Source organism: Fusarium tjaetaba (assembly GCF_013396195.1).
Source record: "Fusarium tjaetaba strain NRRL 66243 chromosome Unknown NRRL66243_c0000200, whole genome shotgun sequence".
Taxonomy (NCBI): domain Eukaryota; kingdom Fungi; phylum Ascomycota; class Sordariomycetes; order Hypocreales; family Nectriaceae; genus Fusarium; species Fusarium tjaetaba.
Window position 1 is genome coordinate 45,082 of NW_023501396.1, and position 18,824 is coordinate 63,905.

The following is an 18,824-nucleotide window of genomic DNA, read 5'->3' on the forward strand; positions in this document are numbered from 1 at the left end:
ACTGAAAAGCATGGAGCTATTAGAGCCACCCAGAAACGTCATAGCTCATTGGTTGGGCAAATACTGGCCAGGTTACTTCAAGTGCATGAAACTGATCAGGAGATTTGGATGTTGACAGTAGAAGTCACCAGAGAACTCCAATTTACATGGAGGACATCGGATATTCATAAATGCAAAGTGCGACAGCTTCATGTCATTTCATTAACTGCCAGGCCAAGCAAAAGCGTATCATGACAACTATCATCTCAGTATCGCAAATCTGTAAAGTCAACCCAAATACCAGACTCTCAAGACAGTTCAAGCGCTCTGCTTCCGCTGATTATACGTAACACTTCCGATATCCATCTCCTTTTGATTTCGCGCCTCGTAACACCCTGTTCCGTCGTAGTATATGATACAGCGATTTCCTTATACGTAGCCCTTGCGCGCACCCTTATCATGTAGTTAGCCAGTATTCCGCCGACATTCATACACACAAGGAGGACTTACCTGGAAAAAGAATCGAACAACAAACACCTGTAGAGCACCCATGCAGATAATCAGACCGATCTGGATCATGCTGAAGTTGATGATTCGGCCCTCAGTGCTGTTGACGGTGGCAAAGTTACGGTTTTCACGAGTTCGGAAGTACTTCTGGTTTCGGGAAATGGTCGAAAGCTGGCCAGACACCTTGAAGATGGAGTCCTCAAGGATCGAAGTCTGTTCGGGGGTAGTGCCCTGCTTGGAAGGCAGTTGGGCGCGGGACTCGTTCTCGACGGCAATCTCGAAATCGACGAACTTCTCGGCGAATGTACTCATCTCGTTATCGAAGCAGAAAGAGTAGTCGCCGACAACATTGGCGGAGAAGACAAAGTCACCTTGTCGCTCCTTTTGACCATCCATGATGATCTTGCCATTGGGACCCTCGACGACGTAGTCGACATCAAAAGAGCCACCGGATTGGACCTGTAGTTCATGTTAAACTTCATGTTCGGTGAGTGACTTGCATTCGAGGAGGCTCACAGCAAAGTAGAATGCGATCTTCTCCCCCTGCTTTTTCGTGGTGGTATGGAAACAGGCCTTCTCGTTGGCATCGAGCTTGTATGTCAAAGCAGTAGCAGTGACATTGGTTACCAGGCCGGCGAAAAGCCCAGCGACAAGAGTTGATAGTCTCATTGTTGCGGCTTTGTATAGGATGTTGTCGCGTGCTGTTCAGGACAAGCTGTCGCTAAAGTGGACATGTGTCGGAGCCAACGACCCCTGTTCCTGATTGAACAGTTGACATCACGTGATTGAACTATGTCTCCTGTCCTGGCGCTAGGGAGGCACTTGTATCAGATTATTGGTAGCGAGCCGCTCATTGGATGTCGGTATGTTGTATCTCTCTTTTGTAATGATATAGCTATCTCTAGGTAGTGATAGTTATTACTTCGTAGGTAACTGCTGTTTTTATTTCTTCGCCAGCTATCTGAAGCTTTTCCTGCCACCACTATTTTCCCCCACCGCTTTTGTTCTCAACTCACGCTTCCATAGCAACTTTCTTCTTTAAATCTTCCTCCCCTCCACCTCTGTTGCCCCCTTGTAATCACTCGGCCTATTCTCTTCCAGACGTGAGATGTCTCATGCCTTGAGAATCTTGACTACCTCGGCAACGATGGCATCTCCTGCTTCAGCGGTGCCTGTGCTGCCGCCCATATCCTTGGTTCTTAGCCCGGCGTCGATGGCAGCGCTTACCGCATCCTCAACGACTTTGGCCTCGTGGGGAAGATTCAGAGAGTACCGTAACATCATAGCCACGGAAAGGATTGTGCCAATGGGATTCTAAATATAATGTCAGCTCTGTACTTGCAGATGAATAGGAACCGTCCGAAACAGGGTTTTAACGTACGACAATCCCCTTTCCTGAAATGTCCGGCGCGCTACCTGTTATCTGAGTTAGCCACTGATACCTTGAAGGGCTCAAGTGGAGGCTGGGAGTCTTACCATGAATAGGCTCATAGATAGAAAGCACTTTGGAGCCCACTTCCGGAACCCCGCAGAGACTCGCGCTCGGGAGGAGCCCAATGCTGCCAGTTATAGCGCTCGCCTCGTCGCTCAGAATATCTCCTAAAAGCTCATCAGCCAAACCGACTATGAGGAGGTCGAAGGACCTTGCTTACCTGCCAAGTTTGGCGCTATCATAACGCCATTGAGCTGCTTAGGGTTCTTGACCATGATCATGGCCGCGCTGTCAATGAGCTGATGCTCAACCTTCAGATCAGGGAACTCGTTTTTATAAACCTCGTCAACCACAGAACGCCAGAGTCTGCTCGTCGCCAACACATTTGCCTTATCTAGCGAGATGACCCGCGAGTCTCCCCTAGTCTTGGCTAGGTAGCCGCCCAGCCGTGCGATACGCTCGATTTCTGGCTTCGTATAAACAGTAGTGTCGAACGCGTTGACTCCATCGTACTCTTTTCGCTCTCCGAAATACAGGCCCGAGGTTAACTCTCGGACAAGCATCATGTCGACGCCACGGCAAACTTCCGCCTTTAGGGGGGAGGTCTCAACAAGGGCATCGGACGCGAAGAAGCAGGGACGGAGGTTTCCATAGGCGCACATCTCACTGCGTAGCTTCAGAAGGCCCTGCTCCGGGCGAACGGTGCCAGTGCCCCATTCAGGGCCGCCAATGGCACCGAGGAGCACAGCGTCGGAGGCTTTGGCGGCGGCGAGGGCCTCGTCTGTAAGAGGGGAGCCGGTCTTGTCGATAGAACACTGGAGAGAAAAACAGATGTCAGCAAAAGACTTCTCTCATGTGTGTCGTGGGATCCGAGTGAACCGCCATCCGGGTACGACTTACTCCTCCGAGCAGCAGGTGATTCAAGTTGAATTTGCCAGCAGTTGGGCTATTGTCCTCAACCGCCTTGATGACCTATATTCTGCGTTAGACGTGCCCACGTGCAGGTCGAAAAAATCGAAAAATACTAGACTCATACTTTAATTGCTTCGGCAATAACCTGCAAAATAACCAAAGTCAGCCTCTCTCCGTCTAGAGACAAGGGGGGGAAAGCTCGCGGGTAGCTTACCTCTGGGCCACAGTGGTCGCCCGCAAAGACAACAATGTTGTGTTCCGCCATGGTTGCTATACTTATCTGGGAGGAGAATCCGTTTTATGTGACGAAGTAGGAGAGTAATTGGTTAGAAAAGGAAGTGAGGAAATTGAAGAATAAATTCGACGAGATATATCGCTGAGCTTCCCTTACCCTCAGCCCCGCTACACAACTGCCGAGATCGGAGAGCCCGGAGGGGCATTGAAATCATGGCTGTAGCACAAGCTGCCATAAGGCGGCGGGGAGGAATCCACTCCCGTGTGGCTGAAAGACCCCTCCAGCTGGTCCGGGTAGGGGAGCTGTTTAGCCACAGTCTAGCCACATACGAGCTTATGAGCCAATACGAGCCAAGGTAATGTTACAGGACAAGGTCATCTAAGACCATGACCTCACCCCCTTGTAAGGTAGTCCTTCATAAACAAAGCTTCAGGTAAAACGGGGCTGTTTTCTTGATAAATAAATAACTTGCTCCTCATGACGCGTTGAGTTGCTGATATACAAACTTCCATCTTTCGTTCTTCTTGACTCTCCTTAATTCCACCTCAAATTTTAGAGCTGTCTTGTGTTACACGCCCCGTCTCATCCCTGCTTTCGCGAACTCCCCCTTATTGTTTTGGTGTCTCCTTTTAGAAGGAGTCGTCATCATGGCTATTCAGACGAAGGCCGCAAAGCTGTCCTCAGTCGCTCTGAGGATAAGCAATCTCATATTCTTTAGACTTGTAAGTGGCTCAAACTTGCTAACACGAGAAAGTGCTGACCATAGACTATAGTTCCCAGTAAGCTGAAGCTCAAGAAGCTTTAATCTCACCAATTAACCGAATCCTCCAGGCACACTTCCCTACCATCGCGTTTGCGTTTTTCGCAATCTATGTTCCTTCTTACATTTCGAGTTACTTCGCTCAGCCAGAGATTGGAGTTCTCGAGGATGAAGTCGACGTCACTGTGAAAGAGTCTGCAGTCACCTCTGAAACTCCCTTATTAACAGAGGACGGTGTCGCAGTCGCACCTGAGGCTGAGGTTGTCGCCGAGGTTGTCGACATTGAGGAGAAGCTTACTGTTGGAGAGAAGGTTCCCAGCATCGTAAACATCCTCTTGTCCGGAGCTCCCAGTGCCAGGCGCCCAATTGCGTCGTTCTTGACCTTCCTCATCAATGCCATTCTTATCGGCTTGACGGCTGATGCCTTGTTTCGTGCAAGGTGGTATTATCCTTCTGATGATCTTTCTTTCGTCAGACTTGGATATGTGTCGCCATCAGAGGCGAGGTTCGTTATTCGCGAACCCGATCAGTTGCAAATGCCCATCACATTCGAATATCACATCAAGGATGATGAGCCAACCTATGACACCAAGATGTGGCTCACTGCAGGCTACGTCACTTCGACTGACAACATCACCGATTTTACTACAACTCTTACAGTGCCTCTTGACTCCGCGAAACAGAGCATCTACGAGTGGAGGACTTCCAACAACCACACCGGCGAGTTCCGCTCTGCTCCCAAGGTTGGAGAGATGCCAAACACCAAGGACGGCCTTTTTACCTTCCTGTCCACGTCTTGCATTCTTCCCCGATTTCCCTACAACCCTATGGAGCATGCTTTGGCTATCCCCGGCCTGAGGAATCTTGCAAGTCTGCTTCCTAAGCTGGATCCTCAGTTCATGCTCTTCCTTGGCGACTTCATCTATGTTGACGTCCCTGAACGTTTTGGGAAAACGATTGACGAGTACCGCATGCAATACCGCCAAATATATGCCTCACCTGACTGGGCCCCTGTTGCACAGAATCTGAGCTGGATTCACGTGCTCGATGACCATGAGATCTCCAACGATTGGTCTTCCAACACAACTGGCATCTACAGCGCGGCTGTTGACCCTTGGCACATCTACCAGGCCAACGTCAACCCACCGATTTCCAAAGCTGCAGGTCCTCTCAACCTGAGACGCAATGCCACATGGTACGAGTTCACCCAAGGACCAGCCAGCTTTTTTATGATGGATACTCGCAGCTATCGTTCCAGCAACAACGCCCCCTTCAATGCCACGGACAAGACCATGCTAGGAAAGGAGCAGTTGGCTGACCTTCTGGCATGGTTGGAGCGTCCTGTTCCTCAAGGAGTTCGATGGAAGTTCATTGCTTCTTCTGTTCCTTTCACTAAGAACTGGCCTATCAATGTGAAGGATACCTGGGGTGGTTTCCTTGCCGAGAGAAAGCAAGTCCTAGAAGCTATGTGGGATTCTGGTGCTCAAGGCGCCAGTGTCGTTATCCTCTCTGGAGATCGTCATGAATTCGCCGCAACCAGATTTCCACCCCCCACTGACTCGCGATGGCCACAGTCCGCTGCTGCTCACGAGTTTTCGACAAGTCCTTTGAACCAATTCGCTTCTCCATTCCCAACATATAAGCAGACAGATGATGATATTATGATGAAGTAAGTTCATGCTCCATTGATTAAGGCATAGCCACTAACAAATACCAAGGTATATCCCTGGAGGCAAGTCGAAGTTCGGATCCTTTTCTATTGAGAAACTTGAGAACGGAGGGAGCTCACTGCACTACACCCTTTATATCGACGGAAAGGAAACCTGGAAGACAACAGTGGAGGCTCCGGATGCGCCTGAAGCAGTTCCTGTTGAGACGGTCGTACCCCCATCACTGTGGGACAAGCTCAGCAAGTTCTTTTAGAAGCTAGATCTTTACACAAGAGGCGGGACCAATATTCAGTTTTGGAAAACTATAGCACTATTTAATTGCACTCTTCACCTTGAATCTCTTCCTCGACCCTAAACCAGGACATAAACAATTCCATAGAGTAATACTTGCTACTCTCTGAGATACGGCCCCACTAACTTAGCATCGGCCCCACTGTCCATCCACAGAAGCTTAGCTCACCGCCCAGGCCCACCCCTCCACTGGCCAGAAAATTTCCCCGGCAAAATTCTCAAAAGTTTGACGTCCAATTCAGATCCGCGACGATTTGCTCTGGAAGCATTGAATGTCCCAGCTTCATCAACTCCACACAAATATCTCACAATGGCCGGACCTGGAAACAAAAAGAAGAGGCAACACGATGGTCGTCTACAAAGGCCCACAAAGAAGCAAAAGAGAAAGCAACTCCGAGATTACAACAGTGACTCTGAATCCGAGGAAGCGGAAGAGTTTGACGCTGTAAATCTGCTTGATTCCGACGACGATATTCACAATGTCAAGGTAGACGATGTTGGCGACTCCGAAAATGATGTTTCAAGCTCAGAAGACGAGGGCGTTGTGCCAAATAAGCCCCTGAAGAAGACAAAAACAAACGCCAAGAATGCCAGAGATAGCAATCCAGAAGCCGAATCTGACGAAGAGGAAGACGATGATGACGACGAAGGCTCAGAGGATGAGGATGAGGATGGCGCTTCCACAAACAAACGCAAAAAGTCGAAGCGAAACGACCCCAATGCCTTTGCAACATCGCTCTCCAAGATTCTCTCTACCAAGCTATCATCGTCCAAGCGATCAGATCCTGTGCTCGCCCGAAGTGCCGCAGCCCACGAAGCCTCCAAGGCCGCTGTCGACAACGCCTTAGAATCCAAGGCAAAGAAGCAGATGCGCGAGCAGAAGAAGCGAGCTTTCGAGAAGGGCCGTGTGAAGGATGTTCTTATCGCAACCACAAACGACACCACTGGAGAGCTCGAGACATCGACATCGGAAATTATGGTGACAGAGAGGAGGCTACGAAAGGTTGCGCAGCGTGGTGTTGTCAAGCTGTTCAACGCCGTTCGTGCCGCACAAGTCAAGGCTGTTGAAGCTGAGAAGGGTGTGAAAAAGGAGGGTGTTATCGGTATGAAGAAGCGAGAGGAAAAGGTCAATGAGATGAGTAAGAAGGGATTCTTGGAATTGATCGCCTCAGGAGGCGGTGGGTTGAAAAAGGGAGCGCTTGAGGAGGCGTAATGTTATTACAGTGTGTTCATTTCTTTCTTTCTTTTAAGAGGAGTAGTGGAATCATCAGGCCGTGCTCTTCCGGCCTTACAACTAAATGTCACAACAAAGATACCCCGTATGATGCACCTGAATCCCCCGCCATCGCCCGGTCTTTTCCAAATACAGTAGTTTTACAAGTACAGAGTTTTCCTCATCAAAACATGTGCTTCATTAAGCTTCTTAACTGAAATCGCTCGCTTGCAGGTTCCTCGTCATGGATGGCAGCTTCACCACTAGGCCGTCTAGCTCCTTGGTCATCTTAACTTGGCAGCCCAATCGACTCGTCTCGGTGAGTCCAAAGGCCAGGTCCAACATATCGTTCTCGTCATCCTCGGGCTCGGGCATCTTGTCGAAATATGCGTCGTCGGCAACGATAACATGACATGTCGAGCAGGCGCAAGATCCTCCGCATGCGCCCTCCATCTCTAGATCGTTTGCTTGGGCGATATCGAGAAGGTTATCCCCCTCCGAAACAGCAAACTTGTTCTCTGTGCCGTCCTTCTCGATGAATGTGACATAAAGTCTTGATTAATGTCAGTCAAATGCTTTCCAGTTGGGATCTTAAATTCAACATACTCCTCACCGGGCTTCGGGGGGTCAATATGTCCATGGCGCCGTTGTGTCGTGGTAGTAAATGCTCTATGGGAAACAGGCGAGAAGCGAGTAAATCGAGAGACTGTAGAAGATCGACCCTTGGATGTCTGAGACAGTACATTCTGACCAAGTCGCATTGACTGTATTGTTCGAGGTGCTGTAGCCGGGAGCTTGGCCAAGCAAGTCGCAAAGGATCGTGACGCAGACATAGCTTCGGCGAATTCGGGGATATTGGCGGGGTTCTCGTGGAATATTAATGGAGGAATGGAGGGGCTCGAAAGTTATATATTCAATGACAAGCCGGAGAGTCCTTAAGTTGAAGAGGGAAAGTGTTGAGAGGCTCTGGATGCGCCAATTTCGGTCAATGGACGCTTATGCCCCCGTCTCGTCCTCTCACGTCCAAGATGATATTAAGCAAGCCCGAAAAAAAGTGAGTAGCTTCGGATAGCGGATCAGCAAAACAGCGCTTTCGGCCGGGAAATTCATTGGCCGGAGTCCGACGTCTAACTCCGGGTGGCCGGGGTGGGGCCATGGGCAGGCATGATTTCATTTTCTCTGGTGAGAATCGGGTAACGTTGGAGCTCTCAACTGTCGCATTTTCTCTATAATTATTTCTTATAGAGGTTTATGTCGTCGTGTTGTCTGGGCCAGCCATGTCGACTCACAGAGAAGGCGTCAATCCCTTGAGGCCGTACTATATCCCTCCCACAATTGGAGAAGCCGCCGAGACAGTCAATAAGTCGAGCCCCAGCCCAAACCCATTCCCCGATGGACGACATGTGACTGCAGCTGGTGAAAGATATGCCTCCAAAGCACGCGATATCCTATCCGACCTCGAATACAATGATTACTTAGGCGATACCTCCCCGTCCATGGTCCAGAATGTCAAGGACCTTATCGACGAGCTGCTATGGAAGTACACCTCGGTGCTCATGGCCCAACCTTTCGAGGTAGCAAAGACATTGCTTCAGGTCCGGAACCAGGATGAAAATGCTGCATACGAAACTCCCGTTGAGCCGGAGACGCCTAAGAGGCAGCCCTCTTTTCACGGAAGCTCTATGTACGGTGGTGTAAGTGAATTTCGAGCTTGGTGGGAGGTACACCGCTAAATCATGACGCATAGTTTGGAGACTCAGATTCTGAAGGCGAGGAACCTGCCTATTTCACATCCCACGTACCATCGACCCCCAGTCCTTCGACTCCCAGAGGCTCACACGGTCGACGAGCTCCCTCTCCTGCGAAGAAACCGAATGTTCCGGAACATTACCTCACACTTCGTCGACCAGACTCGATTCTTGAAGTGATCGGGCAGCTATGGGGAAAAGAAGGTGCTTGGGGTGTATGGAAGGGATCAAATGCGACATTTCTCTATACGGTATTGCAGTCGCTGCTGGAAAATTGGGGTAGAAGTTTTCTCAGTGCGATCTTCAATGTCCCGGACATGGGCGTCAGAGAGGACATCGACCGCATGATCGATATCGCCTCGCCTTATCCTTGGGCGTCGCTCTTTGTTGCCGCTGCCGCTGCCGTGGCTACAGGACTCGCTCTCTCGCCATTAGACTTGGTGCGAACTAGGTATGATCTATCGCATCTTGGCTGCCAAGGCAAAACTAACGTTGGTCAGACTTATCGTTACTCCGAGCTCCAACGGCCAGCGCAGGACGCTAGCCACCCTCAGAAACCTCCCCTCATACCTGTGTTCGTCGATGCTAGTACTACCAACCGTCCTTAACTCCCTGATCCACCCTCTTATCACTCTCTCAACACCCCTGGTTCTCCGAACTCAGTTTATGATCGACAGCCATGTCTCGCCAATGACCTTTTCTATCGCCAAATTTGTCGCCTCATCATCTGCAATCCTGCTCAAGCTTCCCATTGAGACTGTCCTTCGACGTGGTCAGGTCTCGGTTCTGTCGAGCCACGAATATGTGCAAGCACTTAGCGGTCCTGACCAACAATTTACAACTATTGTCCCCCCAGGACGTTATGAAGGCACTTTTGGCACCATGTTCCATATCGTGAACGAAGAGGGAACTCACGAGGTCACCAGCACGAAACCGACAGCAGCAAAGAAAGGCAAGGCTAAGACTAAGGGCGTTGCCGCCACAGTCTACAAGGGCCAGGGTCGCGAGGGACTCTGGAGAGGCTGGAAGGTCAACTGGTGGGGACTGGTTGGTCTCTGGACTGCCAGTGTGGTTGGCCATGGTGGAGAAGGCGAGTTCTAAGACGGCACAGTGATGAATGTTTGTGGTGTATGCACTGAAGTGCATTTTCCTGGCATGGCGTTGCGGTTGGGATGTATCTCTCCCCTACGAGCTTGACGAAGAGACGGCATGATATCCACCTCCATCTTTCTAAAAATGGTGTAAAATGACAAAAGAGGTTGTTTTCTAGTAGTCCACACATATTTATATCCAAACGACAGATCACAACTCTTGAATATCTTACGAATTCCTGTTCACTTGACAATTAAGTGAGATTTCGGCTTGAGAGATCTCTTTTGCTTAGCAAGCTAGGTACTGGGCCTGCCCTAAATTTCAGTCTTTCTCGACTGGCCGATCCGATGCACTCATACTTGTCATCCAGCCTTCGGCATCCCGGGACTCTTATTCAGCCGTCCCAACTTGAAGTGGCGTACGGGTTGCTGCAGGTCATTGACCAACGCTTCTCCAATGAGTACGCACAGTCGGAATACCCCATGTTGAAACAACGGCTGCAAGCCCCCGTCACGTTCTGTTCCGTCTGCATGCAGATAGAAACAGCACCCTATTCGTCTAGAGCCCAAGTTGACGCTTTGGTTCAGCCTCTCCCCCCTGATTCAAGCAGTCATTAACGGAACTTGCCTCTGACTCTGGTTTCTCGTCTGATGTATCTCCTACTGTGGCTGTTTCTTGGCCCTGCGGAAATCTTGTATGGGAATGTTGTACAGATCAGGGGATAAAGGTTGACAGCCGAAGGGGAGACCAATCATGATACAGCCGATACATCCTTCGGGTGTTAATTCGCCAAGAAACAGGATAACTACATCGGAGGAAAACTCCTATGTGCCTTTAATCAAGGTAAGGTTATCGTTGGTGTGGAGGAGATGCAGGAGAGTTTCAAACGCAGATATTCAAACGAAATTTGGTAGTTCCAGCTTCAGGTATAAAATCTGAGTGATCTCCCCAGGGTAGAAGAAACGAAAACCGCAGAGCATTTCCTTCATCCAGTTCCAACACTCCTTCTTTGACTACACACTCATTGATATTTCCCAACCGCTGTCTTAATCTTCACCATGATCTTCCAATTCAAGATGACTCGTTTCAAGGCCGCTTGCTGGCTTGCCCTTCTTCTTCCTGTAGTTATCGTTTCTGCCCATGGCCATGTTGATGAGATCATTATCAACGGCGTGTCTTATCAAGGCTATGGCAGCACTGACTTTCCCTATATGGAGAACCCTCCTGTCGTTGCTGGCTGGACCATCTCGCAGCGAGACAACGGTTTCGTTTCCCCTGAAGCCTATGGCGATCCTGATATCATCTGCCACCGTGATGCCACTCCAGCCGAGGGCCATATCGAAGTCACGGCAGGCGATGTCATCACCCTCCGATGGTCAGGCTGGCCTGAGAACCACATCGGCCCCGTCTTGAACTACCTCGCCAATTGCAAGGGCCCCTGCGAGCGAGTTGACAAGACTGAGCTTGAGTTCTTCAAGATTGATGGTCTGGGTCAACTCGAACAGGGCACTCCTGGCAGGTATGCAGACAGTGTTCTTCAAGAGAATGGAGACAGGTGGAACGTCCGAATTCCAGAGAACATTGCGTCTGGGAACTATGTTCTTCGACACGAAATCATTGCTCTGCACAATGCTCTTGAGCGAGACGGTGCCCAAAACTATCCACAATGTTTCAACCTCAGAATCACAGGTGATGGTTCCGACTCTCCCTCTGGGTATCTTGGTACCGAGCTTTACGACATCGAAGATCCGGGGATTCTTGTCAACGTCTACTCCAGCTCTGTTGACTATGAAGTTCCCGGCCCAACCATCGTCGAAGGAGGGGTATCATCTGTTGAGCAGAGTCCCTCCAGAGCTACAACGACTGCAAAGTGTACCACTCGGTACTAGACTGATAGATTATGGCAGAGTTGGTTTCCGACGTCTTGGGGCGGATGTCGTTTTCGGTGCTTTTCGTTTCTTTGAACTGAGGTTTTTTATTGGGCTCGAGGTGGTGAGACACATTTTGCTCTCACCGCATAGCACATCGCACGAGCTGCCAGAGTTCGCTAAAAGTTAGCACCAGAAAATGGCTTGAATCCAACGTGTACTCTGATGAGAGAAGTCAAAATTAAGCTTTATCTATACATCAATTAAAGTGTTACCTATTGTACCAATCAGAGGCCATCGTCATTGGTCATCACCAGTGGCTGGTACACTAAGCTTGTCGTTAGGTAGAGGTCCGTGCGATCTGTATTGTTTGTTGCTGCAATCTTTTACCATTGAACCATGCATTCTTTCTTTAAGCCACCCGTGTCCAATACAATGCATCCGATTGATAATTCTCAATTGAAAACAGAGAACTGGGGTCATGATCAGGCCCAAATGCCAGTCTGATGGTTGCTATACCGAAGCTGCTATTTCGAGGTTCACTCCTCTCAAAAAGCGATTTGATTCAAGTAAGCTACAGCACAAGCCCATGATCAGAACTCAGGACAGAACCCCCGGGGACACACACTTACAGGAACAATGATTAACTCAATTGTTTCGTTTCGTTTTGGCCGGCTGAGCGTCTACCATCCGCGGCCAAGTGGTTGTCTCAACTCCCAATAGCGCGTCCCTCAGAGGATCCTCCCCACTTGTATAAGCGCCAGACCTTGAACCTGCGTCGCTTCGATCCCTGAGGTTCCGACACCACCGTCCTATAGAAGAGAGTCGTTTCTGGCCTCGCTTCCGAGGGTTTGGGTTGTGTCAGGGGAGAATAACTTAGAGGGGCACATCGACCACTTCTTGGGGCCTAGTCCACGCTACTTGTCGCGCCCGCGGTTAGGATGCCTTCGTGATTGGCATCTCCAGGCGATCCGCGACCCATGCTCTCAAGGCTGACTTGGTTGTTTCTTAGAACAGAACCAACAGCTCGAAAAATAGAGATGATTCTGGTCTGTGATTCATGTAGAGAAGAGCTAACAATGGGACTGGGCTGCCGGAACAGCTTGGTATGCGTCTTTCAGTTGCGTCTCTCGCTTCTTTATCATTAAGAACTGCTGCACGGCGTCTGCACATGAGGCGCTTTGCTCCCATTACTACCAACTCTCTTTCTTTCTGGCATATCTCACCTCAAGCCTGTCGGTGATATCGCCCATCTTCCATGTAGATGTGCCATGGCTTTCACTCTCCAGCCTCACGAGGGACGTCTCCTCAGGATCTTCCTTGTGCTGGTTTCCTTTCTGCTGGCTCCAGCAAGTCCAGCCGCCGTTGAACCACATGTCAGAGTCTTTGCCAACGAAGAACCTGAAAGCCCTCGAAAGGCTCCTCCATCCTTCTTGGACTTCCCATCACAACACCAAAGGCGAGATGGATCATGTCCGATATCCGGAGACCATTGGTGTGGCAATGACCTTCCCGGGGATTTCTGTTGCTCCTCGCAGGCTGATTGCAAGGTCCTTGCGGCAAACACAACTGCTTTATGCTGCCCAAAGAACTCGAAAGGAGAGTGCGAGATCATTTTGCCCATAACCTGCAACATCGAGAGACAGAACCCATCAACGAACCCAGAAGCTGAGGTCAAAACACTTGCACTAGATCGGAAACTAAAACGCTGTGGTGTCATGAATGGGGCCAAGAGATGCTGTCCTTTTGGATATAGTTGCAAAGACGATAAGGAATGCGTACTCGACAAAGACCAGGACGAAAGCTATGCCTTCTTGCTCCCGGTTCCTGAATATACATCAGCCATAACTTCTGCTCCAACATCCACAGCTACATCCTCGTCAACTTCTGATATCCTATCAGTCGAGACATCAGAAGTACCTGACAGGGTTTCCCAGCCGCCTTTTGCCTCAGCTGATCCTACAACTTCGACTACAGAATCAGCCACCCCAGATGATAAGGAAGAGGAGAAGAAGGGCAGCGGTATAAGCCCAACAGGAGCGGTGACTGCAGGCACTGTTGCTGGCGTCTGCTGTCTGGTTGGAGTAGGCATATTTGTATGGATGAAATGGTTCAGAAAGAAGAGAGATCAAGAAACTCCTGAAATGTCGTTGGCCCGAGAACCATGGGGATACTTCTCTACTAGAAGTGCGCCATCAACACTGCACCTGCACCTTGCTCGTGGCCCTGATGACAAGTTCATTGTTACACCAACCACGGCTGGGTTCACACCCTCCTACCCACCGCTTGCTCCAATTGTAGAGGAGAACCAAAGCCCTGTTGAGCTTCCCGCAACACCCGTGTCGCTCTGTATGTGGTCGAACTTCGAAAATGCTGCCGTTGAGGAGCCCAAGTTGGCTTATGTCGTTCCAGCGAAACGGCAATGACAGGTTTGAACAGGGAAAACAAAAACAAAAACAAACTTTATGATGAACATGATATGCAAAACGATGAACGGTCTACTTTTCTTGTACATAGATTACTATTATTTTCTTTTCACTATTTTGTCTGCTCCTTTTCTTGTTCCTATCTATCTAGCCTACTATATCTCATGATTTGTGATTTTGGCAATGGAAGATATGTCACCGTGACATTGTCAGGTTTGTTAGTGTCTGGAATTTTCATTTACAAGAGTACAAATATCATACGGATGACTCTGTGGTGCATCTTGTGATTTCTAGTACTGGTATCTTCTATATATAGGTACCTAGGTAGATAGGTAGAAAGCCACGGCAACCTAAGGCCAGGTAAGACTAAGAGGCAGGAACAATGTACAGTGTAAAGCATGAGACAACACTGTCTTATTGTTTTAGAACCCACTAACGCAAAGATGCAATGTAGTATTATCAATTTCAGCAAAAGCTGTTCCAACACGACCACATCTCATTGTCGCAATTGTCTCTTCTTCCCCTGCCAATTTTCTCGCCTCACCAAGTGGCGGTTCCAAATTATATATTTCTGCCAACTGCGTCATTTCAACCACCGTCCAAATCCGCTATCGCATCAATTTTCTCTGTCGCATCTTCACGCCCATAGAGCTAGGAGGCCATGGCTTACCTTTCGATCGGCACCAATATTCTACCACTACTTTACTGATCACGGGTCCGAGGCTAAGACACTTCGAGCTGCGCTGCGACTTCGAATTTCTAGGCGGAGGTTAATCCGGCCTCCAATACAGCATGACGTCTCAGCATCCTGACTTCGACGAGTTCTACGACGATCAAGTGGCAGCTCATCGACAGCTCTTTCCACAGCAGAATCCTTGGGATCGCATCACCCAACCCAGTGTCCTAATCTCTTGTCTCATCGTTGTCGTCACTATTGCATACAACTTATATGCTTCAACAACCACATTTCAAGAATCAATACGCCTTTTAGGAACCACGCTCTGGGACGGCCTTGTATTCATTGTCCCTGAGAGCCTCCTGAATGCCTTGGATACGCCCGACAATTCCACTGCAACTGCAACCGCAACCGCAACCTCCGAGTCGATGTGTCTCGTCGAACGAAGCCACCATGCCGTCAAAAGCGACAAGATGCGGAGGGTTTTGGGGTTGACTCACCCCGGCGGCGTCATGTCCTCGGTCTTTGAAGTTAGGAAACGCGCCCTCTCCATGACCGGCAGCGTTCTCGGCTTGAAGACCGAAGCCGATCGTCCACCAGGTCTTGGCAATATGGACAACTCATGCTACCAGAATAGCATACTCCAAGGACTTTCATCACTCAAACCTCTACCTGAATACCTCTCCACCTATCTTGAAGCATCGAATAAAAGTGGCGATCAAGACGTTGCGCAAACACTACGGACTCTTATCGCCGACCTGAACGACGTTTCGAATTATGGGCGCACGTTATGGACTCCAAGTCTGCTCAAGTCTATGAGCACATGGACCCAACAGGATGCTCAGGAATACTACTCCAAATTATTAGATGATATCGATAAGAGTGTCGCAAAAGCTATCAAGAATGCACAACCTCAACATCCCGGTCTGGCCGTTAAGATTGACAAAGACGACGCTGCTGTAAGTGAGCATAGCGACGACAGTGGTTATCAAAGCATAATATCTTCACCCGAGATCAAGTCGAGCCACAATCCGTTGGAGGGTATGCTCGCACAAAGAGTGGCCTGTGTTCGGTGTGGATATTCCGAGGGGCTATCCATGATACCCTTCACATGCTTGACACTGAGTCTTGGTTTGAACAAGAATCAGCATGACCTGTATGAAAGGCTGGATGCTTACAGCAAAGTGGAGGTGATCGAGAACGTCGAGTGTGCCAAGTGTACCCTTCTGAAGCATGAGGACCTTTTGTCTAAGTTGGTAGACAGGATGCGACACAACGAGACGCCAGACGAGCACCTCCAAAAGGCTCTGCGCCGACTTGAGGCAGTGAAGCTGGCTTTGGAGGAAGACGATTTTGAGGAAAAGACTCTGACAGAAAAGTGCAGCATTCCGGCCAATAACAAAGTCAGCTCTACAAAGACCAAGCAGATTGTTATCTCTCGTGCGCCAAAAAGCCTGGCTGTCCACATGCAACGTTCGGTGTTTGATCCTTCTACTTTCAACATGATGAAGAATTCAGCTCCAGTCAACTTTCCCATGACATTGGATCTTGGCCCGTGGTGCTTGGGTAGTGCCTCCAATTCTTCGACTCAAGCATCGAGTGCAGAGGAGAAATGGGATGGGGACCCTCGAGAATCAATGATAGCTGGTGACCAAGGCTCATCCAAAATTACGGGGCCTATCTATGAGCTTCGAGCAGTGGTGACACACTATGGGCGGCACGAGAACGGGCACTACATATGTTATCGCAAATATCCACGACATAGCCCGCCTGTCAAAGCAGTTGACGATGAGGAACCTGATAGCAAGGTGGACATTCAACCTAAGCTCGAACAACAGAATCAAGAGAACGACAACGACGAACCTGAGATGGACTGGTGGAGACTGAGCGATCACAACGTCTCAAAGGTTAGCGAGGATGTAGTGCTAACCCTCTCCCCTGGCGTCTTTATGCTCTTTTACGACTGTGTGGACTCTACGATGGCTATGAACGATCAAGACGAAAGTATGCAAGATGCCAATGAGGTTGCAGATCTGGGTGCCGCAACCGGGCTGGCCAGTGCAACGGACAACACGGCTCAAATAGCTCAGGGGCACGAAACTCAAAAGTCCAATGGCAAGCCAAAGGAGGGATCGAATTTGGAAGAAGACGCCACGTCATACATCGCAAATGATCAGGCTGCCATTGAAACAACGCGTGGCTCTAGTCTGATCACCAATACAGCTTCATTGGTTCATGTTACGCCATAATGCATTGCAAAGCTCAAGGATGGAATTTGGAAAGGAAGAGGCGGTGCATCAGTAGCCAGGGCTTCAAGTCTCGGCGCGCAACAAGCGAAGAGCAGGCACGCGTGGTGTCATTTATGGGTTTTGTTCAAAAGCATAGCGATGGCGTTAAAGAACCAGTTTACAATGGTTGGCATACCTGTTTATTGTAAGAAGGGTCTGGGATAAAGAGATCAAGCGGTTCAAAGTGCATGTATTACAGCTACTTAGTTAGGCTATTATAAGGGTTGATACCAATAGTGCTACTGTGCACGGCACTATAATGCATAGACGGGTTTCTCGGCGCAGCAAACCGATCGTTATCACAAGCAAGCCAGAATCGAATTGTTAACCGAAATTGTTGTTCTCGCTTGGATGAATGGGTTAGTATGTTTCAGTGAGGGAAAGGCCAAAAAAAAGTTATAAATATGGTGCCGGCACTGAAGGGCCGAGAATAGAGAGTCGAGAAGCGGTTTGGCCCACTCCAGTGGGAACGGACCCGACGGAGTGCCGAAACAATAACGGCAGGACGCCGACGGGAGAATGCGTAGTGGTATTTTGTAGTGTCAGTTGGTTGATCAACCTCCTGAAGAAGCGGGATAAACTTCAGTCCGCGGTTAAATCGGCAACTAGTAAGGAGAGCATAGGCGTCTAAGTTGGTGATGAGTTTCCGAATATCTGCTAAATGTGTCATGTTGAGGAAAATACTAGTCAGAGACAAGATGAGATGTCATTGATATGCAAGTCCCTTGGCACAATTCCTCCTATGCAATGAACATCGCAATTCTGGAGGAATTTAAGAGCTCGTATAATTGTTAGTGGCCCCATCAGATTAGAGCCAGTTCAACTTTCGAGGACCTGGTCTGTGAAGTGCTATGTACTCGGCCAAGACCGATCAAAGGGAGAATTGACAGCTGCCATGTGCTTTCTGTTCATCCTTCTCTCACAGTCCAGAGGACCAAACAAGTTAGGTGGTTACAGATGAAATCTAGACCAAGGAGGGTCTCCTCGTATAAACAGCTCGCAATTATGCCAAGCTTCTTGTGCCAACCAGGGGACAACGCTTAGCTGTGTCAATGCATCAGTCTGATTGGTCAATCCGTAAACAGAAACCCCCGGGGCAGGGTCTCTGACATCCATGCCCCCAGGTGCTGATCGGCATGGATGGGCATGCCTTGCCGTCTAGCCAGCTGCTTTTGCCTTGTGGGACGATTTGCCCTGCGCCCCTTTGCACTGGAAAAGCTTCGCCCGTGATGATAGGTTTGAGCGTAACTTGCTTGGCAGGTACGAGGAGTAAGACGAACGACGGGGGGTTCTTTCACGAGGGTCTGTTGACGTATTAGTTCCGCTCTTTGACCCAGTTGTTGGCAGGAACTCGGCGTCTTTGTCTGAAGAGGAGGGCGTACGGAGTAGAGTCGTAGGATTTGTTCGTTTGGGAGCCGGTCTATGTCAGAGATCGGCAACATCGAGCCGATGTCTGGCTAGGGACAGGCCTATTTCGAGGCTGAGCGCGATGAGAAAACGTATATCCTTGACTGTGATTGTATCCGTATCGTGTTTTGTCATTAATAAGTACGATGAACCCACGTGTGTGGTGCCTGGTCGAAATTTGAAGCGCTATCTCCTACTTTTTGTCTCTGCTTCCGTTTCTTTTGATTGTTTCTGCAATAAACATGAAAAGCAAATAATTTCTGACAACAAAGAACGACGTATATGAAGCTTCCTGCTTTCATACCTACACAGATCGATCA

At 49.3% G+C, this 18,824-nt stretch overlaps 9 protein-coding genes across 9 annotated transcripts; 6 read left to right on the forward strand and 3 right to left on the reverse strand.

Moving 5' to 3' along the window:
* Window positions 1-408: 408 nt before the first annotated feature.
* On the reverse strand, window positions 409-1,155 carry FTJAE_9020 (ERP2-like protein; the record flags this gene model as incomplete). The annotated part of the gene is made up of 3 exons (XM_037355899.1): window positions 409-432; window positions 490-945; window positions 1,003-1,155. 3 exons carry the CDS (start codon window positions 1,153-1,155, stop codon window positions 409-411), a joined length of 633 nt encoding a protein of 210 aa, XP_037203905.1.
* Window positions 1,156-1,599: 444 nt separating this feature from the next.
* FTJAE_9021 (3-isopropylmalate dehydrogenase) lies at window positions 1,600-3,095 on the reverse strand (the record flags this gene model as incomplete). Its single annotated transcript, XM_037355900.1, has 6 exons — window positions 1,600-1,800; window positions 1,868-1,902; window positions 1,963-2,085; window positions 2,139-2,733; window positions 2,819-2,890; window positions 3,045-3,095. 6 exons carry the CDS (start codon window positions 3,093-3,095, stop codon window positions 1,600-1,602), a joined length of 1,077 nt encoding a protein of 358 aa, XP_037203906.1.
* A 617-nt stretch (window positions 3,096-3,712) lies between these two features.
* FTJAE_9022 (alkaline phosphatase family) lies at window positions 3,713-5,748 on the forward strand (the record flags this gene model as incomplete). The annotated part of the gene is made up of 4 exons (XM_037355901.1): window positions 3,713-3,787; window positions 3,839-3,844; window positions 3,897-5,494; window positions 5,544-5,748. 4 exons carry the CDS (start codon window positions 3,713-3,715, stop codon window positions 5,746-5,748), a joined length of 1,884 nt encoding a protein of 627 aa, XP_037203907.1.
* A 348-nt stretch (window positions 5,749-6,096) lies between these two features.
* On the forward strand, window positions 6,097-6,999 carry FTJAE_9023 (RRP15-like protein; the record flags this gene model as incomplete). The annotated part of the gene is made up of 1 exon (XM_037355902.1): window positions 6,097-6,999. The coding sequence occupies one exon, from the start codon at window positions 6,097-6,099 to the stop codon at window positions 6,997-6,999; it is 903 nt and encodes a 300-aa protein (XP_037203908.1).
* A 210-nt stretch (window positions 7,000-7,209) lies between these two features.
* FTJAE_9024 (mitochondrial ferredoxin) lies at window positions 7,210-7,832 on the reverse strand (the record flags this gene model as incomplete). The annotated part of the gene is made up of 2 exons (XM_037355903.1): window positions 7,210-7,552; window positions 7,606-7,832. The coding sequence occupies 2 exons, from the start codon at window positions 7,830-7,832 to the stop codon at window positions 7,210-7,212; spliced, it is 570 nt and encodes a 189-aa protein (XP_037203909.1).
* A 444-nt stretch (window positions 7,833-8,276) lies between these two features.
* Window positions 8,277-9,848, forward strand: FTJAE_9025 (mitochondrial fusion and transport ugo1; the record flags this gene model as incomplete). Its single annotated transcript, XM_037355904.1, has 3 exons — window positions 8,277-8,693; window positions 8,747-9,198; window positions 9,248-9,848. The coding sequence occupies 3 exons, from the start codon at window positions 8,277-8,279 to the stop codon at window positions 9,846-9,848; spliced, it is 1,470 nt and encodes a 489-aa protein (XP_037203910.1).
* A 1,049-nt stretch (window positions 9,849-10,897) lies between these two features.
* Window positions 10,898-11,728, forward strand: FTJAE_9026 (endoglucanase IV precursor; the record flags this gene model as incomplete). The annotated part of the gene is made up of 1 exon (XM_037355905.1): window positions 10,898-11,728. One exon carries the CDS (start codon window positions 10,898-10,900, stop codon window positions 11,726-11,728), a length of 831 nt encoding a protein of 276 aa, XP_037203911.1.
* A 1,250-nt stretch (window positions 11,729-12,978) lies between these two features.
* FTJAE_9027 (uncharacterized protein) lies at window positions 12,979-14,133 on the forward strand (the record flags this gene model as incomplete). The annotated part of the gene is made up of 1 exon (XM_037355906.1): window positions 12,979-14,133. One exon carries the CDS (start codon window positions 12,979-12,981, stop codon window positions 14,131-14,133), a length of 1,155 nt encoding a protein of 384 aa, XP_037203912.1.
* Window positions 14,134-14,925: 792 nt separating this feature from the next.
* On the forward strand, window positions 14,926-17,058 carry FTJAE_9028 (ubiquitin carboxyl-terminal hydrolase 1; the record flags this gene model as incomplete). Its single annotated transcript, XM_037355907.1, has 1 exon — window positions 14,926-17,058. The coding sequence occupies one exon, from the start codon at window positions 14,926-14,928 to the stop codon at window positions 17,056-17,058; it is 2,133 nt and encodes a 710-aa protein (XP_037203913.1).
* Between the last annotated feature and the right edge of the window lie 1,766 nt (window positions 17,059-18,824).